General features: G+C 39.0%; 2 protein-coding genes across 14 annotated transcripts in view; both read left to right on the forward strand.

Moving 5' to 3' along the window:
- The window catches only part of LOC309623505 (ELKS/Rab6-interacting/CAST family member 1-like), a gene marked incomplete at its 5' end in the record, with an annotated part of 107,248 nt that extends 101,170 nt beyond the window's left edge, over window positions 1-6,078 (forward strand). The window contains 1 exon segment of the mRNA XM_082380453.1: window positions 5,895-6,078. Within this exon segment, the coding sequence (XP_082236579.1) occupies window positions 5,895-6,021 (127 nt within the window). The 3' untranslated portion in view covers window positions 6,022-6,078.
- Window positions 6,079-7,433: 1,355 nt separating this feature from the next.
- Window positions 7,434-27,538, forward strand: part of LOC309623760 (uncharacterized protein) — a 66,360-nt gene continuing 46,255 nt past the window's right edge. For 12 of the 13 annotated variants that reach the window (XR_014241522.1, XR_014241523.1, XR_014241524.1 and 9 more), the window contains exon 1: window positions 7,434-8,162. Coding sequence is in view for 2 of the 13 variants with exons in the window: in XM_082380937.1 (XP_082237063.1) it covers window positions 7,442-8,162 (721 nt within the window). In the remaining 11 variants the exon portion in view is untranslated. Of the gene's footprint in view, window positions 8,163-10,826; window positions 14,925-27,538 lie in introns of those variants that run through there. The other variant, XM_082380936.1, reaches the window with a different exon arrangement.

Below are 27,538 nucleotides of genomic sequence, written 5' to 3' on the forward strand. Positions count from 1 at the left end.
TTTTCAGACTCCTGAAAGAATTGCTTGTTGTCTGCTCTTTCACTCATGTCCCTTTAGCTAAATACCCATGCCATGGCAGTATACTGGGAGCATTATCCCCCGTGCATAATTTTGCTTCTGTATTTGCTTTATTACCTTTTTTTTTTCTGATACAGAAGCACTAATGAATCTGCAGAGTTTGGTGTTTGCACTAGAAATCCTCAATTTTTACTCTAATGTGAGGTTTATTTAAATTACATTCAGCATCCCACTTAGAAACGTTTATGTTTGGAGAATGACACCCATCTTCTGATTTTTCACATAATTTAGGTATCAAGGATTGCCTTTGGTTTATGAAAGTTAGGAATTTTCAGGGATGTAAAGAATAATAGAATATTATTGTGTAACTTAAATAATTTATAAGAAATTTGGATTTACTGTATTTCCTGATTTGTGGGAATATAAAAACTGGAATTTTAATGGATGTAGATTTCATTTGGGGTTGTGTTTTGAAATTTATAAGAGGGATTAAAAGATGAGAAGAAAGGACATGTTTTCTTAGACATGTTTAATCTTTGAAAACCCTAAAGTTCTTTTTATTCCTTATTCCTTTTACCTGGTTACTCTCCCTTTAACTATGCATCTCTAAAAACACTACTGTTAGTAAGATTTGTAGTTATCAAGCTCTTGAGAATAATAGCCAATCTGTGAGTTTAGTTTTTCTCTCCGTAACTCACTCTCCTCTTTGCCACAAAGTATATACCCTTTCCTTCTTCATTAATGAATGAATGAATTTTTCTGCTTATGAAGGCTCTTATTTGCTGGTCACTGTTCTGGGCTCTGGGGACACAACAGGGAACAAAGCAAACAAAATCTCTGCCTTCCAGGAGTTTATCATCTAGCCTCAGAAGACGAAAGCTCCAGCAAGGAGCGGACTTTTCCTCTGTAGGCAATGCTGGCAGAGGCGTTCTTCCACAGCTTGCCGGTACCTAGAAATTTCAGTGAGGAGGTTTCCATTTGCGGTCTGGTTGAGCTCTCCTGGGAAGTCATACTTAACATACTCAATTAATGTGTGCCCCAGGATACAGAATTATTACGGAAAAGGGGCTTCTTGTTGAACTTCAGACTCTTTAAGTCTGGTCTTCTAATTTTTGTGACCAGTATTAAATGATAATGGCTTGAGAGGTTGTTTGGATAGAAGGCTAGCAGGTTGTTTTGGATCCTAGGCTCCTAATTTTAGGTCCTAGAACTGTAGCGTAGATGGAGATGTAAAATGGAGAGGGAAAGCCAGGATAGTGTGCTGCTACTGGTACTATTCTGACAAAGGCAAGAGAACCAGGAATCAGTGTTGTTATTTACATACATACACGCACACACACACACATATACACACACATATGTATAGGTACATAAGCACATTTTGGGGCCAGTCTCGTAAGTAGATTTATATTAGGTTTTTATTAGGAGGAAACTTAGTTTTTCTGCTTTGTGATGGTTGCTTTCATTTTCTTTGCTAACTGTCTTTTCCAGACCTCATCTAGAACTATTAGTTCTAGGCTTTTACATCATGATTAAACTTAAATTTTGTGGACTAGCAAGAAAACTTAACCTGTGTTTATAATGTTTCCAAGGGAACTACATTCTGGTTTATAAACAACTGGCTCTATTAAACAACTGGTATATGATGTATTCATAAGATTTGGAGCTGCTTGATTTTTTTTTTAAAGCAAGGGTGTTCCCAGTTTGCTCAGAATTCAGGCTCAAGGTAGTTAGCCCCTGAATTAACTGTCTAAATTGCTACAGCAGTAACTGTTAACCTCATTTTGGTAAGTGAGAGGAATCTATACTTCTGTAGTTCAAGATGAACATAATGAACTGAGCTTGAACACAAAGAATGGGGTCGTTTTCCCATCATGCGGGGAGTGAGATTTAGTCTGTGGAGTTATTTGCACGCGTGCATGTGTAAGAGAAAGTACTTCTCTGGTGGTATTTGGAGAATTTAGGGAAGATAGTTGCTAGGCTTAAATCCTCATGGCTCGAGGATATGACCTTTTAAGTTTTTTTATTTGCTTTTAAAGCTTACTAGTACCTGAAATTTTATGTAATGAAAACGGAGTTATTTTTACTTTTTATAAATCTTTCAAAATGTGTTGGCAAACTTAGAGTTTACAAGATATTTCCAACTTTTGGTCTGCTATTAGTAGATTTAACTCTTTGTTTTCTTTAAAACTGGGCTTTAGAATTAGGAGATGAATGCTTTTTTGTTATCTGCTTTTTCTGAGTATTTTCTCTTTGACTAAAATTTTCTTTCCCCTTATTCATTTGTGGGGATTTGACCCCTTTTAATTGTTATCTTTTTTTGGGGAAAAAAAAAACTTTACTGACCTCTCTTAGGTAGTAATGTCTCTTTCCTTTTTTTTTTTTTTTGTGTGTGTGTGTGTGCTTTTGTTATAGTATCTATCACATTCTGTCCCAGGACTGTACATTGTTGTGGGCCCAATAAATACATACATTAAAACGTAGAGACACAGCTCCTTTCTCATTTTACTGTCTAATCATCCCACATTTCTTCACTTTTATCTTTCCATCCCCCACACATTCAGACCGTTGATCAAACAGATGGAGATTTAATAGTCCCTTATACCCTTGTTTGTTATAGTGAATATATTTTTATATTTGTTTCTTCTATATGTTTGTAATATGTTTACCATTGCCCATATACTTTTCTTTCTGTAAAAATATAAGTAAACGCATATGCATTAAATATTCTTATTTAATATAATTCAGTAGGATTACTTTTCTATCTGCAGGTTAAACAAAAGTATAGATAACCTCTCTCCTCTTCTGTCACAGTGAAATACCAATTCTAACTTGTATTTTTACATTTTAACATCACTGAAACTGGGATACGTGAATAAATAATGGCGTGATTTAATTGGTATATATTTTTTTATTTCTTGGTAATACATAAAGTAATGGCACATCTTCTTCCTTTGGTGAATTGATATTGAAGATGTGCGCAAAGAGAGTGAATAAAATTATTTCAGTGGCTGAGGGTGGAAGGAAGTATTTCCAAATTAACGTTATCTTCTCATGTATTCCATTTTAAATGTGTGTAACCAGATGAATATGTTTACTATTATCATTAGATATTTGACTGTTTTAACTGCATCCTGAAAGTTTATTTGCTTAGGTTGACCTAAAATTTTTGTTGACATTTTCATTTGGAAAGTGGGTTTTATGTTTGTGATTTTATATTGGTATCACAGTACATTCGGGCATCTATGGCACAGTATAACCTGAGAATATAAACCTACATATTTAATCTTCATATTTGTAAATATTTTTTCTGTAAAGAAATCCCGAATTGATCATTCAGCTTAATGTCTTCAGAAATCTCCCATAGGGAAATTAATATTAAGCTGTATATAGATTTGGCGTAAACTAGTATACAATTCATGAGGAAAATGGTTCCTTAAAGCATTTCCTTACTTTTAAATTTATAGTCATGTATCTTTGATCCACGAAGGACAGTGTTGGTGAATGTGGTCTTGACGTAGCTGGAATAGAGGAGAAATGAGTGTGGTGATTGTGTGTGCTTTCTTGAGGGAGAATGGGTTGTGTTTAAAAAAACGAAAAGAAAAAGGGAAAACGAGATGCTGCGAGTGTTGTAACGGAAGGCGACTGGTTCTTTATCAGATCCTGCTGGCTTCAGCTTGCTTTCTGGGGAGGGGGGATGCCGCTTGTTTCTTCCTTCGTCCTCCTAGATGAATTTCACTGATTTCATTTAAAAGAAGAATAAATCACACCGCTTTACATAGTCAGTTCTATTAGGCCATCTTCCTAAAGTTTCTTGTGGGCACAGCACCTTATAATTTATTACAGTCTTGATAGAAATTTTGATGGTTACCTCAAGTTTTTACTTGACACTGGAAACATTAGAATTATATATAGTTATTCTATATGCAGATTTTTTTTCTCCTAAATTTATTTCCCAAGAGCTAAAGTTTGATGCCAAAGTGAAATATGACTCCTGAACTGTAAAATAGTTAAAAAGATCCTTAAGGTTGCTCACTCTCGACAGGAATAAGCTTAATTTTTCTTTTTTCAGGGATTTTCTCGTGTCTCATATAAAACTTTGCATCTATATGAGATTTCAGTGAGTGTCATCACTGATCTAAAATTATTCTAACGTAATGTGTCATAACCAACAAAAATAAAAAAGATCATTGGGAACAGTCATTTAGATAAATGATTGGCCTCTCTTTGACTTTGAACATTGTCTGCATTCTACACTGTTTTCCAAATGCCAAAGATCCGTGGATTTTTGTAGATCCCTTCAGGAGTCTGTAAGCATCATAGGACATATAAAGTATGTCCAGGAGGTGTGTCAGCAGACCTACATTCCTCTCACGGATCCACCACGTATTTGCTGTGTGGTTGTGAGGAGTTTTGTTTGTCATTTTGTTTCTCTGTTTTTCATCTATTTATCTTATGTGCTGGCGATCATAAATCTTGTTATCCTTGCCTTTCATTATTCTGACAATGAGTTTTAAAAAACTCTCGTTTTAGTACTGAAATATTAGAAAACATTAAAGTGCAAGTTGAAATGGTGCTTGCATTCAAGAAATAAACTTCTTGTTTTTTAGATTCTTAGTTCTTAGATTCTTAAAGTAAAATTTAGATCCTGAAGGTGAGCTGGATGGCACTGGCTGTTAGAAGTCTTAAGTATTTGGAGGATAATATCGATACTACTTTCAATGAAATTGATTAATTTTTAAAAAGGGAAAACTGCCTGTTGTTATGAAAAGCAGTAATGAACCTCAGGGGCTTCGTGCTAAGGTAGGAATAGGAAGCATGGCTACTTTGCATCTCTTTCTGCTGAGCAGTATTGGAAATGAATTGATGTTTGTAGAGCCATATAGTCTTCATTATTGCTTTTAGATTGTGCCTTTGGGGGTGGATTTGATAGATTTGGAATGAGAAATAATGGGTGTAATTAAGGAAACATTATTTTCACATTTGAGAAAATTATTTCAAAATTTTCCAAATGAATTAGAGTTCTGTTTTCTACAGAATAACTGAAGCTGTCAGTGTTTTTCTGCTTTTGCTCCTGGATGACTTGGGTCTAAGACATGGACTGGGGTGGGTAAAGGAGTTGTCAGTTCTAAGATGGGTGTGTCTAGAACTAAGCTGACTGACGTTGTAGGATCACAGTTAGCTACTTAAACGAGAAGGGGAGCAGCTAGCCTTCTTTTCTTTTCCTTTGTGTTTAAGAAACTACTTTTTTTCCTGCCCTAGGAAATGGTAAATTTTAGACAAAATTTGTTCTTTTAGAAACTTACATTAAGGTACAGTGGTGTAATCTAATATGAAAATACACTTGTTGAAAATTTGAAATGACTAATTTTTGTTGCCAGTGCAGAATCTGTGTGACGCCTTTCCCTTCTCTAATCCTGTGCTTTATATTTTGTCTATGTCTGTGAATAATATTATTTCTGAATATCGCCCTCACTAAGTTTTTTCTAACGTTCTCTCTCACACTTTCTTCCTGGGTTTGTTGTTTCCTTCAGTCTCACCTCAAGGTCAGTATGCTTGTCCTAAAACAAAGATATGTAACAGAACATTGTATACTAACGTTGTCTTGAATTCCTATAAGCAACTGGAATGATGGAACTTATCCCAGGAATGAGATGTCTAGAAATTCAGTTATGAGTGCAGAAGATGTCATGAATCTTAGATTTATCGGAAGAGTGGATTCACGGTTCTGTGCTTCAAAAGATAGTGAGAGTGGTCAGAAAGCGAGAATCAGACTGACCAGGTTTGGACTGAGAGAGAAACGAAGATGAAAGGAAGCCACTAGAGGAATGAGGAGGTGAAAAATATTGCTTTAATTTTATTCTGTTTTCATCCAGAGACATTCTGGCTGTTATAGGGAAGATTAACCAAGATGGCGGAGTAGAAGGATGTGCTCTCACTCCCTCTTCGAGAGCACCAGAATCACAACTGGCTGCTGGACAATCATCGACAGGAAGACACTGAAACTCACCAAAAAAGATACCCCACATCCAAAGACAAAGGAGAAGCCACAATGAGACAGTAGGAGGGGGCGCAATCAAAATAAAATCAAATCCCATAACTGCTGGGTGGGTGACTCACAGACTGGCGAACACTTATACCACAGAAGCCCACCCACTGGAGTGGAGGTTCTGAGCCCCACGTCAGGCTTCCCAACCTGGGGGTCCGGCAACGGGAGGAGGAATTCCTAGAGAATCAGACTTTGAAGCCTAGTGGGAATTGATTGCAGGACTTCGACAGGACTGGGGGAAACAGAGACCCCACTCTTGGAGGGCGCACACGGAATAGTGTGCACATCGGGTCCCGGGGGAAGGAGCAGTGACCCTGGGGGAGGCTGAACCAGACCTACCTGCTAGTGTTGGAGGGTCTCCTGCAGAGGCGGGGGCTGGCTCTGTTTCACCGTGGGGACAGGGACACTGGCAGCGGAGGTTCTGGGAAGTACTCCTTGGCGTGAGCCCTCCCAGAGTCTGCCATTAGCCCCACCAAAGAGCCCAGGTAGGCTCCAGTGTTGGGTTGCCTCAAGGAAAACAACCAACAGGGAGGGAACCCAGCCCCCACCCATCAGCAGTCAAGTGGATTAAAGTTTTACTGAGCTCTGACCACCACAGCAACAGTCAGCTCTACCCACCATCAGAGCCTCCCATCAAGCCTCTTAGATAGCCTCAACCACCAGAGGGCAGACAGCAGAAGCAAGGAAAACTACAATCCTGCAGCCTGTGGACCAAAAACCACATTTACAGAAAGACAGACAAGATGAAAAGGCAGAGGGCTACATACCAGATGAAGGAACAAGATAAAACCCCAGAAAAACAACTCAATGAAGTGGAGATAGGCAGCCTTCCAGAAAAAGAATTCAGAATAATGATAGTGAAGATGATCCAGGACCTCGGAATAAGAATGGAGGCAAAGATTGAGAAGATGCAAGAAACGATTAACAAAGACCTAGAAGAATTAAAGAACAAACAAACAGAGATGACCAATACAATAACTGAAATGAAAACTACACTAGAAGGAATCAATAGCAGAATAACGGAGGCAGAAGAACGGATAAGTGACCTGGAAGACAGAACGGTGGAATTCACTGCTGCGGAACAGACTAAAGAAAAAAGAATGAAAAGAAATGAAGACAGCCTAAGAGACCTCTGGGACAACATTAAACGCAACACCTGCAGAGCTGGTGCCCAGGCAGGGTGAGCTCTGGAGGAGAAGGCTTCCAGAGTCCCCAACAGTCTCCGCACGGTGGCCCATCCGGTGCCAAACACCTGCCACCCACAGTGAGAAGTCCCAGAAGAGTTCGGGCTCTTTGTCCTTGGGCTGGGTTTCTCCACAGGCTGGGCTTGCCTGTGGCCCCCGCCCCACCCCCGCCCACGCCTGCCCTTGCTCTATGACACGTACAATGGAATGTCACAGCACCAGGCTGAGCTGTCCAGTGCGTGCTAGACCTCGAGAAGAGTTAGAAGCTAGGGAGAAGCTCTCCCACTTTCACTCTCTTTTCTCAGATCAGGCAGGCAGCAGCTCTGATATGGAAGCTATGGACACCACACCTCCTTCCCAGGCCGGCATTGTCCATTCTGCCCCTGTTTTCCCCGGCCCCCCATTTACGGCTTCGGCTGCCATTGGTCATTCAGCAGGCGGCACCTCTGACCCCGAAGCTATGGACACCACACCTCCTTCCCGGGCCGTCACTGTCCATTCTGCCCCTGTTTTCCCCAGCCCCCCATTTACGGCTTCGGCTGCCATTGGTCATTCAGCAGGCGGCACCTCTGACCCCGAAGCTATGGACACCACACCTCCTTCCCGGGCCGTCACTGTCCATTCTGCCCCTGTTTTCCCCAGCCCCCCATTTACGGCTTCGGCTGCCATTGGTCATTCAGCAGGCGGCACCTCTGACCCCGAAGCTATGGACACCACACCTCCTTCCCGGGCCGTCACTGTCCATTCTGCCCCGTCTCCAAGTAGAACTACTACCCATTTCACACCGCTGTTCCAAGTTCTGGGAACACACCACCCAGTGGTAGCAATGCCTCAGCCCGTGCCTCGACTCAGTTACCTGAAACGCCGGCCAAAAGATAGACCAACCTTTCAAAGTTATGACAGAAAGCTGAGTAAGTTTTACGCTTGGAATTGCAATTACTGTTATTAACAAGCACAACTGTAGTGCTTAGACTACAACAAGTACTATTCTAAGTGCTTAGCAAATATTAACTCACTTAATCCTCATAACGGCAACCCTATAGGTATGTAATATTCACCTTTTTTTGGGGAAACTGAGGCCCAGAGAGGTTGAATAGCTTGCCTAATGCCACACAGTAAGTAGGTGGCAAAAACCCAGGACTAAAACCAGACCGTCTAGACTTTCATCACTTTGCTGTGTCACCTTATTATAAGTTGTGGTTAGGGAAAGGACTAAACTGACAAGACTCTGAACTAGAGAAGGGAGAAATGAGAAAATGGGTGATCCTAAAAACTAGAGAGGATTTAGGCTCAGAAATTTCTGGTGATGAGACCCGGAAGAACAAGAACTTGGTTGGAATATTAACTTGGGGTAGTATCTGAATCCATCGAGAAATGGTCTTGTTTTCTTTAAAATTTAGAAAGGCCAGTTGGATGAAGATGAATGAAAAAAAAAGTAGAAAGGAAAAGAGGAAGGTGCCTTAAGTGAGACATAACCTCTTCCCTCTAAGTACTGGGGTGGGCATCCTGTGGGAAAGGATGGAGCTCTCTCTACCAGGTTTGTCACCAGGATGAACAAGGAGAAACATGGCAACCACTGTACTGGTTTTGATGATCCCTCAAAACCAAGGCTTCAGTTTCCGAGAACGACCTACAGTAGCGTACCTACCATGTGTCAGACATGCCACCAAGTGTGTTTCCAGGCACACATTTTAATTGGAGAAATAGTTCCTATGAGGTACGCATTAGTTTCCTAGGGCTGCTGTAACAAATTACTACAAATGTGCTTGCTTAAAACAAAACACACTTATTTTCTTATGGTTCTGGAAGAGAGAGGTCCAAAACCAGTTTCCCTGGGCTGGAACGAGGAGTTGACAAGGCCGTCCATCCTCCTTCTAGAGGCTCCAAGGGAGAATCTGTTTCCTTGCCAGCATTCCTTGACTTCTGGCCACATCAATCCAACCCCAACTTCATCATCACATTCTCTTTGGAGTAAAAACTTCCTCTGCCTCTCTCTTATGAGAATACCAGTGGTTACATTTGGGTCCATCCAGGTAGTCCAGGAGAATCTCCCCATCTCAGAACCCTTACTTTCATCCCACTGGCAAAGTCCCTTCTGCCATTTAAGGTGACATTCACAGGTTCTGGGGATTAGAATGTGGACATTTGGGGGCAATGGTATTATTCAGTCTACTACAAGGTAGATACTATTATCTTTCTCAGATGCAGGAAATGAAGTTGAGGGAAGCAATTTGTCTCAGGTCTACAATTTCCAGAGTAGAGATTTAAATTCTGCCAGTGAGACTTTAGGACACACTCTAAACAACTTTAATCTGTGTCCTGAACTACTGCATAATCCTTGGTGAAGAGTCACACTTGGGTATCAAGACCCAGTTGAATACAACACTATGTACTGTCTCACCTTTCACTTTATTTGCCTGCTGTATTCATAAGTCTTGCCCAGAGCACAAGAGTTCAGAAAATTGTTATGCAGGTTTACTAAGAGAACGCATTTACTGTTTGATGTGCGTGGAGTAATGGAAGGTTTTTTAAAATAGAATATGCCACCAAGTAGTGTTATCACCATTTTACACATTTAAACAACCAGACAACAACAACGAAAAGCTACAGATGCAAAGGTGTCAGGGACATGTCTAAAGGTTAACTGCCAGGAAAAGGGCTGGAACCAGATGCCAGATGCCCAGGCCTGAATTCATCCTGTCCAGTCCTGATTAAGCACCTGTTCAGACGGCTTGTGGCTCATCACCCAACACCTGAGTCTTTATATCCCAGCTTCAAGACGGAAATTAGCCGAGGGATCACAGATACTGTGCTAATCACTAATTTGTAATCTGCTATCCCCATCCTTTGTGGGACAGAAGTGGGCACTTCTAAAATCCTTTTCTGCTTGAGAAAGAGCAGAGCAGCCTTTGCTCCTCTGGCTGTGGCCTATTGTGCTTTGCAAAGGTGATTTGGCAAGTGCACCTGCAAACCCATCTCCAATATCACACATCTATGGAAAATTCCCGTCAGGTTTTGGACCCAGTCACAGTACATTTTCCTGAGGATCAGTAATGATTTGCTGAGGATCAGTAATGCTCTCCGTATGCTGGCTGACAAGGGCATGACCTCTGCGCTTACTATATACTCCCTTTGTCAGCTCCGCTCTGACACAGTTGTCCGCGGGATTCCTTAGGAATATTGGAGGTATTTAGGCACAATTTCAGGGGCCGCTCTTGCCTGTTTCCTCTCATTTCTTAATCAACATTTCCCAGTTGAGACTATAAATAATTCAACTTGGGTGGGTTATCAGAGGCATTCTTCCCTACTCTACTCCATTTGAATCTCTGTGCTCTTCAAGTTTCACATACGTGGCATCACATATTTCCCATCATCGCTGTTTTCAGCAGTCAGGGCTACATAGGTCATTGGCAAGTTCATTAGCCTTTCCATTTCTTTCCCTCTTGACTCTTTAAGAGTGATTTGCTAAAGACTGTCCGCTTCGATGTTTTACAAGGCTCAGTGGTACAGAGGCAATATTGGAATTCTGCCCTGGAGAAATAGACATTCTGTTCATTGTTCTCCTCCTCTTATAGAACAGGAAAGAGATGCATCTATCACACAGTTACTCAAGGTTTCTCTACTTGCATTGCCAAGGATCTTCATAAGACTGGTAATACATTTTCTGTTGGAAGGTAAGTTGCATTCCATAAAATTAAATCCACACCATATGAGAACTTTAGTCTAACCTCTCATCTATTGATTCATGAGGTTTGACTCACTGAGATTTTCCCTCCTCATACTATTGTGAAGAAAAGGAATTGTTGGCCAAATCCATGGTCAGATATTTATATTTGGTTTCCCAGTTTGTCAGTTATCTTTATGTTTGGGTTGCCTTTTGCTGTGCAGAATTCTTTAATTTTTATCAAGTCAAATCAACTCGCCTTTTTCTTTATGATATCTCAGTTTCATGTTCTGCTTAGGGACAGACTTCCTCATAACAAGAGTATGATTTCTCATCCTATCTTACAGTCTTCTAGGTATTTGTTTCTTGCAATGGAATGTTACCCAATGTATGCTACACATGCAGTCCTCGCTCTGAACAGTTTGCCCATGCATGAATTTCAGTTACCATGATTTAGTTAAATAATCCCAGGACCACAACAAAACCATCAAATTTCAGTTACTGCGATATTAACTGTGAGGAAGGGCATAAAGTACAAACTTCACAGCTAGTTCTTAACTCCACAAATCACCCGGGATATAACAGATGTGTATCATGGTCAGTGAACAATCAGGTCCCTTCTTTCAAAGTCTGTAGGTGATTGGTCACTGTGCATGTTATTCAGTTCACATACAGACAGCAAGGTCCATGTATTGCTTAGAATTGAACCGTTTAACCTTCAAGTATTTTGGAATTTTCCAGCTTTGTTTTTGTTCTTGACTTCCAGTTTGACCTCGCTGCAGTCTGAGAACAGACTTTATATGATTTCTGACATTTTAAATTTGTTAGAGTGTGTTTTATGGCCTAGAATGTGGTTTGTCTTCGTGTGTACTTCATGTGAGCTTGAGACAATGTGTATTCTGCTGTTGTTGAAGTAGTCTGTAGATGTTTATTGTATCCATTTGGTCGATGGTGTTGCTGAATTCAGCTATGTCTGTACTGATTTTCTCCCTGATGGATTTGTCCATTTATGATAAAGCGGTGTAGAAATCTCCAGCTATGATAGTGGATTTATCTCTTTCTCCTTGCAGTTCTATCAGTTGTTGTCTCACGAATTTTGATGCTTTGTTGTTAGGCACATAAACATGAAGAATTGTTATGTCTTCTTGGAGAATTGACCCCTTTATCATTATGGAATGTCCCTCTGTGTCTGATAATTTTCTTTGCTCTTAACTCTGCTTTGTCTGAGATTGATACAGCTTCTCACACTTTCTTTTAATTAGTTAGCATGATGTAGCTTTCCCCAACCCTTTACTTTTAAGCTATATGTGCCTTCATATTTAAAGTAGATTTCTTATATTTGGATCTTGTTTATCGATCCTCTGTGACCATCTCTGTCTTTTAACTGGTGTATTTATACCATTGGTATTTAAAATGATTATTGATATCATTGGATTAATACCTACCATATTTGTTACTGTTTCATATTTATTGCCAGTGTTCTTTGTTCCTTTTTTACATTCCACTCTTTTTCTGCCATTTCTCGGTTTAATCAGGCATTTTATATGATTCACTTTTCTCTTCCTTGAAAATCCAGACACGATGCACTGGTGAAATTCACTGCAGTACATAGTCCTTTAGAGATGTGGTGTTATAGAAGCATTGCATAGTCTTATGATTAGGTCTCAGTCTTATAATGAGCATGTGCTCCTCAGCTATGAATGTCACAAGTGCCTCTCAGTATTTTCCCTCACCTTAGGTGAAACCCAGTGGCCGGCAGGGGTCACGGTAGGATATTTCCCTTCCCCCAGGTCAGTTAGGCTCTGACAAAACCCCATAGGTTAGGCCTCTGGTAAAACCGTTTCTCCTGAGGGCAGGCCTTATGAAGAACAGCAGAATGCTCTGGTGTATTTCAAAATTGCTCCTTTCACCCTCCCCCTGCCAGAATTCCAAGGGGATTTTCCTTTGACCTTCACCTGGTAGTCACAACCTGGTAGAGCTCAAGAGACAAAACTCGCAAAAGGATAGGGGCTTCCCTGGAGTTTTTACCTCACAGACTTTTCCACACAAGCCTCCAGCAATCCTTCAAATATAGTTCAGGTTTTCCTACCTCACCATTGCTTTCCACAGAGATTTCTGCTCTTGGGTTTCTGTTCCGGTAAGTTGTTACTCTCTGTATCTGCCATCTGCCTCTCCAGTTTTGGGCACGGTGATTTTTCCTGTGACCTCACTTCTCTAATGAATCTAAGAAGAATTGTTGATTTTTCAGTGTGTCCAGATATTTACCTGTTAGGACAGAGTGGCAACTTCCAAGCTCCTTCCTTGCTGGACTCAAAACTAGAAGTCTCATAAGTTTTTTACAATGGAATAAAACATGTTAATTTTCAATACTTCTAATGTTTTAGGTTGCACTGTATTAACTAAATACAAGATTTACTAATTTTTTTAAGTCTATCTATAACTTTATAACAAACAAGAAAGTTTCTAGTGTTTTTGTCAGAAAGATTTTAAGGTCATAGAACAATAATATTTTCCCCATCAATCACTGAGATCAACTTTGCACAGTTCAGCTTCTGTGATCATTTTTATAGCTCCACAGTGAAGACAGCCTGTACTTTATTTACCCTATATTTTATTTCTCACATATACATGGGTTCCTATTCTGCTTGAATAATCTACTGATGTACTGTTACAGCGTATTAGATTCTTTTAAACTACTGAAATTTGGAGTGTGTTTTGATATTGGATATGGACATTTCTTTCCTCATTCCAACTTTATCCTACTTGAAAAAATCTGCTTTATGGTGATAAATCCCTCTTGATCATAATGACTTTTTAAAAATATGTTGCTGGAATCTATTTGCTAATATTACTTAGAACTTAAGATCTTCAAAGAAATGTGCTTCTAGTTACTTTTTGGGTAAATTTTCCATATCTGATTTTTATATTAGGACTCTTCTAATTTTTTAATACATTGGAAAATAACTGATGTCTTTCTAAGGTGTATATCTTTGATTATATTTTCTAATTTCCTAAAGCTACTTGTATTCTCTACTCAAAACAGGAAGTAAATAATGGCTACATATAACTAATCAGTAATCAGCCATTTTGTCCGGATTTTCAAATGTGTTGGTATAAAGCTACCATAGTATTCTTTCGTAATTAAAAAAAAAAAAATTCTCTCTGTGTTATAGCTAGTCCCATCTCGAACATATTTGCCAAATATTGCTTATTTTATTGGTCTTTCTAAAGAACAAGCTTTTGGTTTTATTTGCCAAGTTTACTGCTTTTCTTCTCTAGTTTTGACTTTTCTCTTGATTAATTTTGTCCTTCCACTCTTTTGGATTTACCTTGTTCTTTTTCTACGTCTACTGTCCAATGCCTGTAGCTTCAAGAGCCATTTTCAGCAACTCAACCAGCTCTGCCAGCTGTGTCACGCCCACTTCATCATATGCCATTAGAACTTAATCTCATACACTGGGTGAAGACTCAGCAGCCTTATTTTGCTTTCAAAATTGTTCTATGGCCTTGGATCCTTCTTCTTCTCCTAAATTACCACTATCATCAGGGAAAATTCTAGTGGGCCTAGAATTCTAGGCTTGCCTTTCCTCCAGTTTCATAATAAAAGAAAAAAACATTTCCACCCTTTTTTTGACGTTGATCGAAAATTTAGCAGCACTTCTTTGCACTGTATTCAAATCCCGAAATATAAGCAAGCCTTCATGCACACAGGCTCACTGAAATGTCATAATTTTAAACTATGTATGACCTTGAACAGTGACCTTGCCAAATACTCTACACTCTTCCTAGGTGTTCAGAGTTTTTCATTCCTACATCTTTTACACATGGTCGATTTGTGTCGTAAGTTCTTCCTCCCTCCCACTTCTGAGTATATATCCAAAGGAAACATCATCATTTTTGAAGAGAGATCTGTACTCCCACATTCACTGTAGCATTATTCACAAGAGCCAAGGTATGGAAACAACCTAAGTGTCCATAGTAGATTAATGGATAAAGGAAATACGGTATATATATATATACAATGGAATATTATTCAACCTTAAAAAAGAAGAAAATCCTGTCATTTAAGTCAACATGGATAAAACTGGAGGACATGATGCTAAGTGAAATAAGACAAAGACAAATAGTGCATGATGTCACTTATATGTGGACTCTCAAAAAACAAGGAAATAAATCAACTCTTCCCTCCCTGGACATTTTCCTCAGCAGAATCTAGCAGCCTCTACTATGAGTCTTATCTTTTTTTGTTGTTGTTGTTTGTACCAGATCACAAGCCCAGGGAACCTATGTATTTACCAGTGTATATCTAGATTATAGTTTACCATTGTTCTTTTTCTTTGTAATTCATTCCTTCCACTTGTGGCATCAGAACCTCATTTTTCCTTTGGAGGAGTCCTTGTGATTCAGGTAGGCTGTGTGTCTCCTCCCTAGGCTGTGTGACTTGGGGTTGGCTAGACACAGTGTTTTATATATACTCTATATGTCCTAAGTACTTATTTCTCTGTTTTCCATCATTTTCCCTCCAAATTTTAGTGTAGTTATTTTTTAACTGACATTTGTAATCCTTTCTTTTGTTTGACTAAGGTACTGTTCAACCGATCTTCTGAGTGCTTAATTTCAGCTTTTTTAATTCTAGAAGTTTCTTTTGGTTGCATTTCACAAATACTTTCTGCTTAAATTGTATATGTTGTCCTTTTTTTAATACATTAATCATAATTTTAAATAATAGTTTCATTGATATATAATTTACTTTCCATATTATTTAAAGTGTACAATTTAATGTCTTATGCATCTGCCACCACCATCAATTTTAGAACTTTCATCCACCCCCCAAAAGAAAAAGAATCTATTATAAGTCACTCACTCCCCCGTATCTCCAAACCCTAGGCAGCCACTAATATCCTTTGTCTCTACAGATTTGTCTAGACTGGACATTGCATACAAATGGAATCATACGATTACTTAGCATGTTTTCAAAGTTCATGCATGTTGTAGCATGTATCAGTACTTGATTTCTTTTTATGGCTGAATAATAGTCCATGGTGTGGATATTACTATGTTTCATTTATCCATTCACAGTAAATGGCCATTTGGGTTACTTCCACTTTGGGGCTCGTATGAATAATGCTGCTGTGGTTGGGTTTACGTGCAAGTTTTGTATGCAGGTCTAGATTTGTTTTTTAAATTAACAGACTATTTCGGAGCAGTTTCTGGTTTACAGAAAAATTAAGCAGAAAGGACAGAGTTCTCATACTTCCTTACCTCTCACCCTAGTTTCCCCTATTATTAACATCTTACATTAGCGTAATACATTTGTTATAGTTAATGAACCAATATTGATACATTATTACTAACTAATGTCCATGCTTTACTTTAGACCTCACTCTTTGTTTTGTACATTTTATGATTTTTGACAAACGTGCAATAACCTGTATCCACCATTACAGAACCATACACAGGAGTTTCTCTGCCTTTAAAATTCCGGGCTTCACCCATCCTTTTCTCCCTCCCCACAACCTCTGGCAACCACTGATCTTTTGACTGTCTCCACACTTTTGCCTTTTCCTAAATTTCATACAGCAATCATATAATATGCACGTAAGCCTTTGCAGATTGGCTTTTTTTCACTTAGCAATATGCATTTAAGCTTCTTCCATGTCTTTTCGTGGCTTCATAGCCTTTTCTTTTTAGCGCTGAATGCTATTCCTTTGTACGGATATACCATAGTTTGTTTATCCATTCGCCTATTGAAAAACACCTTGGTTGATTTCAAGTTTTGGCAATTATGAAAGAAACTGTTATAAACATCCATGTGCAGGTTTTTATGCGGACATAACTTTTCAGTTCCTATGGGTAAATACCAAAGAGCATGATTACTAGATCACTGTATGGTAAAAGTATGTTTAGTTCTGTAAGAAACTGCCAAGTATCCTGCTAGCAACAAATGAGAATTCCAGTTGTTCTGCATCGTCAACAACTTTGGGATTTCAGTATTTGGATTTTAGCCATTTGAATAGGTGTGTAGTGGTATCTCACTGTTGTTCTAATTGAAAATTCCCTGATGACATGGAACGTGTAGCATCTTTTCATATGCTTATTTGCCATGTGTCTATTTTCTTTGTTTAATCATAGTTGTTTTGTTTTGTTTTTTAACCGCCTACTAACTCTTGTCCTCCTGTGTCTATTTACATTGTCCTTTTTTTTTTTTTTTTTTGAGCTTTTAATCATTTAGTCTTTTTCCTGGTATGTCCAATTATTTTTTATATTAAAATTGGGCTTAACTTATTTTAGGAAACTATTAAGATACCTCCACATTCTGGATGCTGTTATCGTTCTCTTGAAAAGATTTCCTTTTGCCCATGGCAGACAGTTACTATAGGGACTGGAAACCTTAGTCCATTCTCAGTTTGAGCTCATTCAAAGCTGTTTTTCAGTCTGTGTGAAGGTTGCTCTATTTCTGTCTTGTCCTTCCTCTACGGGTGTTGCCCTTTGGGATTACCATGTGAAAGTTTGGATTCTCCCTATTCCCAACTACCCTTGTATTTGTTAGGCTTTAAATGTAATGGTTCCGCCAGCCCTGTGAGACTAAGGATACGTGTAGCCTGTCATTCCATTAGTTGTTGCTTTTAGCTTGAGCTCTTGCCGTTTGGCTTCTGTGGTTAGAGTCTTTTGAACTCCTTGGCTTTTCAGTTCCTAGGCTGTATGAGTTGAATCAGCAAATGCCCCAAGGAGAAAAGCTGCACCAAATGTCAAGCTTGCGTCTGTGTTTCCCTTCTCTCCAGAACTTGGCCCACATGTCTCGGTGTCTCGCGAACATTCGGATGCCGGCGAACAGATGTTTCCTTACTTTATCCAGGTTTTCTAAAATTTCTTTAGACTTCACCTGATCTTACGTTATTACTGAACTATCATCTCAATTATCCCTAGGAAGAAAATTTACAATTTTATGTTTTATTTTTTTATTTTCTATATTAACTCAGTTTCTGTAGAGACCTTTTACCTGATTGTTCAGTCTAGTTCCTGTGTTACCAGTAAGATGGAGATAGGTGGAGGCTAAGAATATTGGGGGGGAAATCACTGATGAATGATAATGTCTCGTTCTTTTTGTTTTTCCTCTCCTTATTTACTCTGGCAGCCTACATTTGCCCTTCTTGATTTGACCCAGTTGCCCAAATAAGCAACCCACTCTGGCAAAGACCTGACTTTACTCTCATAAATGTCTGCATGTTAGGATTAGCTAGATGATGACCACCATGCCAGAGTTCTTTGTGTGACCAGTCAGAATGGCCATCATCAAAAAATCTATAAACAATAAATGCTGGAGTGGGTGTGGAGAAAAGGGAACTCTCTTGCACTGTTGGTGGGAATGTACACTGATACAGCCACTATGGAGTACAGTATGGAGATTCCTTAAAAAACGAAAAATAGAACTACCGTACGACCCAGCAATCCCACTACTGGGCATATACCCTAAAAAAACCATAATTCGAAAAGAGACATGTACCACCATGTTCATTGCAGCACTATTTACAATCGCCAGGACATGGAAGCAACCTAAGTGTCCATCAACAGATGAATGATAAAGAAGATGTGGCACATATATACAGTGGAATATTCCTCAGCCATAAAAAGAAATTGAGTTACTTGCAGTGAGGTGGATGGACCTAGAGTCTGTCATACAGAGTGAAGTAAGTCAGGAAGAGAAAAACAAATACCGTATGCTAACACATACATATGGAACCTAAAAAAAAAAAAAAAAAAATTGTTCTGAAGAACCTAGGGGCAGGACAGGAATAAAGATGCAGACGTAGAGAATGGACTTGAGGAGATGGGGAGGTGGAAGGGTAAGCTAGGATGAAGTGACAGAGTGGCTTGGACATACATACACTACCAAATATAAAACAGATACTAGTGGGAAGCAGCCACATAGCACAGGGAGATCAGCTCGGTGCTTTGTGACCACCCAGAGGGGTGGGGTAGGGAGGGTGGGAGGGAGATGCAAGAGGGAGGAGATATGGGGATATATGTATATGTATAGCTGATTCACTTTGTTATAAAGCAGAAACCAAGTCACCATTGTAAAGCAATTATACTCCAATAAAGATGTCTAAAAAAATGTTAGAGAGTAAAAAAAATCAAAAGAATTGGCCACACTCCTCCAACAGATTCTCTAACATTCAGCAGAAGAGAATTCACACTGAATCTGGTTTATGAGTAAAAGACAAGTCAACTTTAAAGTGGATCACAGATGACAACATTTCTTTTCCATGTGCCTGCTTTGGAGCCATATTTCTGCTGACCACTCAAAAACTTCCTCTTGAGTATTCTGTGTTATATTAGAACCAGGAATAAGGGATGTTAGTGCTGGAAGGGTCAGCCGGTGGCCTGCCATTTAATTCACATATCCTTTCTGCACCAGACTCTTTTAAGATCATTGAGTTAGCCTAAGAATTTTGAAGCTGTGGAATTCAAGACAGTACAGTACAATATGCCAATATTACTATTCTCCTGCTCTGACATTCCTCACTGATGGACAGATGAAGGAGGAGAAGGAAGGGCAGTCACCAGTAACTGAGAGTAAATGAAACTGGAATATTATAATTCAGTATCATTTGAGTGACTGAATTGGCTGGCAGAGTGTTCTCCAGTTAAGGGTGAGGAAAGATTAATTCTGCACATGACACCACTACTGTATTTATACAAGTCTCCTGGGACAGTTGTTTGCCTTGAATTGTTTTCTTCATTCATTTCGGTCAGACAGTTGTGTTGACTGATTTTCCTTTTTGATGTATGAAATGGCTGTTTGACTGAATTTACCATTTAATTTCCACTAATGCACTGTAAAAACAATACATTAGTCAAATTGGATTGGCAGGTATGAAAATGTTTACCCCAGAACTAGACAGAAATATAATATTGCCTTCTACAGAAATGTAAGTCATATGCCCTGGATTTGGGGGAAATGTTCCAATTTTAACTATTTTGCCACTTTTCAAACATGTAGGGTCACTGATCCCACAGTAAAAATAAGAAGATCTGTGAAGTCCAGATAAAAATAGTTTTGTGTCACTCTGACAATCACATAACACAAAAGAAAAAACTATTATGAGATAAATTTTACTGAGTTTCATACTTATCAAGAGGTGTTTCTGTGTAAACTTCTGAGTCTTATTCTACAAGTTCTTTAGGAACAAACATTTCAAATATATTCATAGAAAACCCTCTTTATTTATAATTTCATTCTTCCAATGTTTATAGTTACTATGACAGGCCATTTCTCCATGTCCCATCCCATGGTTCTCTGCTCCCATTGAACATTTGGAAATTGGTGGCATGAGCAGGAAAGTGAAGCAGTTTTTGAGATTATTGAATAATGTTGATGTTATAAAGACTGCTTTCTTCCACAGTTGACAAACTTATTATGGTACCGATGGTTGGATACTGAGAGATGAAAAAGGTCTTAAGGAATCTTCCATATTCCATTCACCAATCTGTGTTCTTGTTCAAAGCAAAATTAATTCCTTTCAAAATTAACATATTAGCTTAATAATAATTTTTTTTTAATTTTTATTTATTTATTTATTTATTTTGGGCTGTGTTGGGTCTTCGTTTCTGTGCGAGGGTTTTCTCTAGTTGCGGCAAGTGGGGACCACTCTTCATCGCGGTGCGCGGGCCTCTCACTGTCGTGGCCTCTCTTGTTGCGGAGCACAGGCTCCAGACGCACAGGCTCAGTAGTTGTGGCTCACGGGCCTAGTTGCTCCGTGGCATGTGGGATCTTCCCAGACCAGGGCTCGAACCCGTGTCCCCTGCATTGGCAGGCAGATTCTCAACCACTGCGCCACCAGGGAAGCCCTTAATAATAATTTTTAATCTTAAAATAATCTATCTGTGAGAATGGGAATTTTTGGTGGGAAAAAGTGACAGAAGATGGGACAAGGAGAGAATTCATAGAAAGACAAAACAGAATTTTTTTTTTTTTTAAACAAAGGATTCTGGGGGTTTTTTTGGTTTTTTTTTTAATTTATTTATTATTTATGGGTGTGTTGGGTCTTCTTTTCTGTGCGAGGGCTTTCTCTAGTTGCCGCAAGCGGGGGCCACTCTTCATCGCGGTGCGCGGGCCTCTCATTATCGCAGCCTCTCTTGTTGCGGAGCACAGGCTCCAGACGCGCAGGCTCAGTAATTGTGGCTCACGGGCCCAGTTGCTCCGCGGCATATGGGATCTTCCCAGACCGGGGCACGAACCCGTGTCCCCTGCATCGGCAGGCAGATTCTCAACCACTGCGCCACCAGGGAAGCCCCAGACAGAATTTTTTAAATGGTGGGTACGAACTTCTGTTTCCAACTATATCAGTTTACCTTAGGAAAACATACTAGAAAGGCCAGATAAATCATAAGCAACATTTGACTGTGAGCGTTAGAAAGCTACTGAGGTAGCCATGACCTAGAAGAGTAAAATAGAGAAAGAAACTCACTGAAGTGAGAACAATATTCTGCACGTGCTTTTCTAGCCCAGTCATTTAGAAACTACCGATGAAGAGCAAAAGTCTGAGAAACCAAATGTGACTCCTAAGAGGTAGAAAAGCCAGTAGATCTTAGGACAATGTCATAGGACTAAGGAAACCAGAGTTGGAATTGAGAAATAACAAGGCAGCTAGAATTTTAAGGACCAAAATCACAGAGAGAGTAAACATTCAGAGAACTGAGCTGGATTCAGCAACAGTGTTCCCTTGCAGTATTTTCCATGTATAAATAGGTAGACAAGGCAAGATGCTGAGAAGTCAAACAAAAGCTAACTGAAGTCAAAGCAAAGACTTAGTTGGCTCATAATGCTGAAGAGACAAAACGGGGGTTCAGAACCTATGAAAGATTTCTGGCCCAATGGAAAACTAATGATATGAACTAGGACATTGGAAGTCTCTACATATGTGTGTGTGTGTGTGGGTGTGTGTGTCTGTGTGTTAGGAAGGTTGATGCAACGTCTACATTGAACCTGATAAAGAAGGAAAATGAGTATGAAGTTGGTCCAGTGACTGAGGTTTGATGGTCCCCTCTGCTCCCTACCTAAGAATAGGAAATTCTCTCCTCAAGAAAATACAGTTGGGCTTCCCTGGTGGCGCAGTGGTTGAGAATCTGCCTGCCAATGCAGGAGACACGGGTTCGAGCCCTGGTCCGGGAAGATCCCACATGCCGCGGAGCCACTGAGCCCATGCGCCACAACTACTGAGCCTGCGCTCTAGAGCCCGCGAGCCACAACTACTGAGCCCACGTGCCTAGAGCCTGTGCTCTGCAACAAGAGAAGCCACTGCAATGAGAAGCCTGTGCACTGCAACGAGGAGTAGCCCCCGCCCGCCGCAACTAGAGAAAGCCCACGTGCGGCAACGATGACCCAACGCAGCCAAAAATAAAATATAAACAAAGAAACAAAAAAAGACTTGTCAGAAGTCATTTATCCCCAAATATAGGATTTCTAACATCAAATTTGATGCCTTGCATGTAGCATCATGCTTCCTCTCCAAAGTAATAAAACTGAATTTTTGTAATTTTAAGAATATTAGACATGCCATGTTATATTAGACCTATAGACCTTAATCTATAAGCAGTCATTTACATTTGGAATGAGATCTGTAGACAGCGATATATATTCACTTTTTAGGACTTATTTCCTTCTCAAGCTTCTATTTCTTGCTACAAAGTAAAACGTTTTGTTTCCTGTTAAAGGAGTTCTAGGCATTGTCAGTGGGTAAGGTTTGTGGTGGTAGCCAGAGTACAGAGATCCTGAACGTGGGGACATCCTTTTGCCATTAAATTTCTACTGTGCCCGAAGCTGGGTTGAATAGTTTTAGGCTGTTTGAGGTCCCAGGAAGACTCTTTGCCCACCCAGGGAGCAAAAGGCCCAGGAAAATTTCCATGTGATTTTAGCTGGACCCCATTTACTGGATGATTCATCCCTCCTTTCCTTAATTCCACGCCAGCTTTCTTCACCTAGGTTTTCTCCTTTTCCCGAGACCATTCTTATCGTGATCTCTTGTTTCACCACCTGTGGCTTAGGACCATATTTCTCCAAGTGTGGGCCCTTGAGCAGAAACATCAGTTTGTTAGAAATAGAAATTCGGAACCCACAAAATCTGCTTAGTCAGAAACTCGAGGGGATGGGGCCCAGCAGTCTGTCTTTGACACACCTTCCAGGTGATTCTGATGCATGCTCAAGTTTGAGAACCATTGGTGCAGTAGTTAATTTTTTTTTTTTTTTTTTTAGCATTCCTTTAACCTTTCAAAGTGATTTATGAATTTCATCTGACTTACCACCCTTTAGGACAGCATTTTTCTCGCAGTGCTTTGTTTTTGGCCAAAATAAAGGGTTCCGTGGTCAGCTGGCATGGGAAAGACTACATTCTTATGCATACTTACTCTGTGCCCCCCATACCCTACCCCCAAAGTAGGTAAGGATTCTGGGGTCAGTTGCCAGGTTTCAAATTTTAGCTCTATCATTTAGTAGCTACTATTACTGCCACCTACTTACCTTAGTGATCTTTGGGGAAGTTACTTTCCTCTCTGAGCCTTTACTGTCTAGCTTGTAAACTCATGGAATAAAATGGCAATTACTTCTGTAGGAAGTTGTGAAGACTAAACAAAGTCATGCACATACAGTGACTCAGGTGGTGTTTGGCACGTGGAGAGCTTCCTTGAATGTCGTGGATCATACTGGCTATGACCCTTGTCATTGCCAGGACTGTACTAAATAAATAAATAACTCTCCATCGGTTATCTCTGGCGCTTGGCATTTCACTGCTCATTTCTAAACCTGAACATTTGCCGTGTGCTCCATTTTTCAATATTATACAAATGAGACTAGTTTTCACTAATAACCCGAGATAAACTATATTTGAAATTTTGCTTATTTCTTCCTTTTGTTTTCTGCCACCAAGCCACTTTCCTATCTGGGGCAGAATATTTCTTTTGATAGTGATTTAATATTTTAAGCCTTTGTTGAAGAATGTTGTCTAAGATGTGTCGAAAGTCTAAATCAACATTATTTCCTGCCTCAGTTTATTTACCACTTCAAAAAATTTCAGGTGTTTTATATCTATTTCTCTTTATAGATACAGAATCTACCTATAGATATAGAATTAATACAGATATCTATAGATTCTATAACTTTACGGTGTTTCTTCTATTAGGTTATTTTTACTTCAGTGTCTGAGTCTATTCTTAATTAAAAATTCCCTCAACCTACCCTATACTTCCAACAAATCCACAATGAATCTTATTTTATTGGGTCTTCTCCAGAGCCTTTGTAGGAGCCAAATTTGGGGCTATTTGGATGATTCTATCTAACTTTGCCTACAGATTCATAGTCGTCCTCAAGAGCATCCAGAACTCTGGTTGGATACCATTCCATCCTGGTGATTTATTTCACTTTTGTCAGTTAGGACGAGTACAACCCTTGCATTTTTCTTTCTTTACTTTAGCATAGTTGGACTGCTTCATAACAAAATTTGTATCCAAATATCCCCTTCAGTAAAATATATCAGAATTTTGATTTATTCTCTTTTCAATCTTTTATTCATCCATGTACTCATGTTTGTAAGTCCAACTGATTCTTGGCTGGCTTTCTACCAATAATAAAAGAAAAAAACAACAACGAGAAAGTCCTTAAATTTTTTTTTTTTTTTTTTAGCATTCCTTTAACTCTACAAAGCGATTTATGAATTTCATCTCTCTTACCATCCTTTAGGACAACATTTTTCTCACAGACTTTTGTTTTTGGCCAAAATAAAGGGTTCCGTGGTGAGCTGGCATGGGAAAGACTACATTCTTATGTGTACTTACTCTGTGCCCCCCATACCCTACCCCCAAAGTAGGTTAGTGATTCATAATTCACAGTGGCATTTTGAAAGATTCTGAGATGTACTGCATAAAGAATCTAATAGATTAACTTTGACCTATTCACCCACCCCCCCACCCCCCCACCCCCGCATAAACACCTATCATCATCCCATGAGCTAATGTTGGATAGGACACCTCTGTGACCTTTTGGTTTAGGAGTCTCCTTATTCTCTTTTGGTCAGTCTTTGTGTGTTTAGATGTACTTCTCTTTTTGTCTTTGCTTATTTATTTCTTTGCTAGTTAGACTTGCTGGGTCTGTTTTCCTTTTGCATTCTCAATATTCATTTGAAAATTTTGTACTTGAACTTTCTGTAACACATCTTTGAAACGATTCCTTTCCTCTTTCTGTCATCTGGTCTCTGAGTGATTGTCTTTTTGTTTTCATGTTTCTTTAGAGTGTTAGCCCTGGATTGGGTCAGATAACTTATGGGGAGTACTTACAATGAGTTTTAGGTCTTGTACTTGTGAATATTTCTTTTTTCCATTTATGCTTTTCCCATACTTATTTTTTTGATAGGCTTCTGTGACCCAAGTTGAAATTTTATAATAATTTACTTTGAACAACAGAATAACTTTTGTTATCTTTCTGTATTCTATGTTGAAATGGTTATTTTCACACTTTTAATAAGAATGCTACTTTGGTACTACTGGTGGTTATAATGGTTTCAGCTGTTTTTTTAATTTACTTAATAGTTGATGTAAGATTTTTAAGCTTCATTGCTTGTGATAGGGAATTAGCAACTAAAATAGTATGTTAACATTTATATTTTCCAGTGAACCTACTCAGAAATTCACTTTTCTTTTCCTTCACAGAATTTGTAACAGAACTTCATATTGCCTTGCAGTGCTTACTGCATACAAGCTATGCTCTTGTTTCTGCTTGCAGGCTCTTGCCAGGTGTCATTTTGTCAATGACACCCATTCCTACCACTGCATTTGAAGTTGCAGACCTCCTTCTCCACACTACCTGTTCCCCTCTCTACTTCATTTTTGCCTTTTGTGTTGATCAATATGTAACAAACTATGCATTTTATTTATTCATTGTGTTTGTTCTCCTTTAATACAAGGTGAACTCCCTGAGGGCAAGTGTTTTCATCTGTTTGGTCACTGCTTTGCCTCTACTGTCTAGAACAGTGTGACACATTATGGGTGCAGAGTAAGTTTTTTATTGAAGTACAGTTGATTTACAATGTTAATTTCTGCTGTACAGCAAAGAGACTAAGTTACATATATATGCATTCTTTCTCATACTTTTCCATTATGGTTTATCACAGGATATTGAATTTAGTTCCCTGTGCTGTATAGTAGGACCTTGTTGTTTATCCATCCTATATATAATAGTTTGCGTCTGCTAACCCCAAACTCTCAATCCATCTGTCCCCCACTGAATTCTTGATTTAAAAAAAAATTTAATCTCAGGAGATGTAGAAAATGCATTCCATAACATTCAGTATCTATTCATGATACAAAATGAACAGACTATCATTAGAAGGTATAAGTATTCAGCAGATGTGATATTTAATGGTGAAACATTGAAAACATTCTTTTGTAATATTGAAACAGGATAAGACACCTTTCACCAACAAGATAAGATAATCCTTCTTTGCAGCATTATATAGGAAGTCTTACACAGGAAGAAAAAGAAGAATTCTTAGCATTGGAGAAGAAGAAACTGCTATCACTAGTCATTGAGGATATCTTGTCCCTGTAGAAAAACCAAAAGAATCTACAGATGAAGTATTCGAATGAATAAAAGTGGTTAGCAAGTATACTGCAAACAAAATCAATATACAAAATCAATTGCATTTCTGTACTCTGCTACAACTATTTAGAAAAGGCAATGAGATACCATTTATAATATTATCACAGTTATAAAGTACCTAGGAATAACTCTAGCAAGAATAGGCAACAACTATATGGAGAAAATTATAGAACAAAGACACTTAAGAAAAACTAAAGGAATGGAGAAATAAATCTTATTTCAATAGAAAATTTCAATCCACAGAAGATGTGATTCTCCCCAAATTGTTTTAGAGGTTTTATGAAGCTAAAATGAATTTCCTTCACCTCCCTCCCCCACATAGAACATGCGAGCTGATTCTTAGCAGCAAATGGAAGAGTGAATTGGGGATTTTTGACCTACTAGATATTAAGACTCGCTATTATAAAACTCTGCCAATTAAGACAGCATGGTACTGAGCAGAAATAAAAATAGATGATTGGAAGAGATTAGAGAAGCCAGGAGCACAGCCGTACATTTATGGTAAAGAGGAATATATAAATATATATGTATATGTTTTGGGGGTCAACCTTTAAGTTCTCTTAGCAAATTATAGTTATACATTGCAGTGTTATCAACTAGTCACCATGCTATACATTAGAACCTCAGAACTTATTCATCTTATAGCTTAAAGTTTGTAGACTTTATTTTTTTAGAGCAGTTTTATGTTCACAACAACATTGAGTGAAAGGTACAGGGATTTCCCATGTACCCCCTGTTCCCACATAGGTATAGCCTCCACCATTATCAACTACTCAGCAGAGAAGTATATTTGTTACAATTGATGAATCTACGTTTACACTTCATTAGCACCCAAAGTCCATAGTTTACATTAGGATTCACGCTTGGTGGTGTATGTTCTATGGGTTTTGACTAATGACATTATCCACCATTATGGTATCACTTAGTTGGAATCAAAGAGTATGTATGTAGCCTTTCAGATTGGCTTCTTTCAC

This window comes from Balaenoptera borealis, assembly GCF_965194805.1.
Source record: "Balaenoptera borealis genome assembly, chromosome: 2".
Lineage (NCBI taxonomy): Eukaryota > Metazoa > Chordata > Mammalia > Artiodactyla > Balaenopteridae > Balaenoptera > Balaenoptera borealis.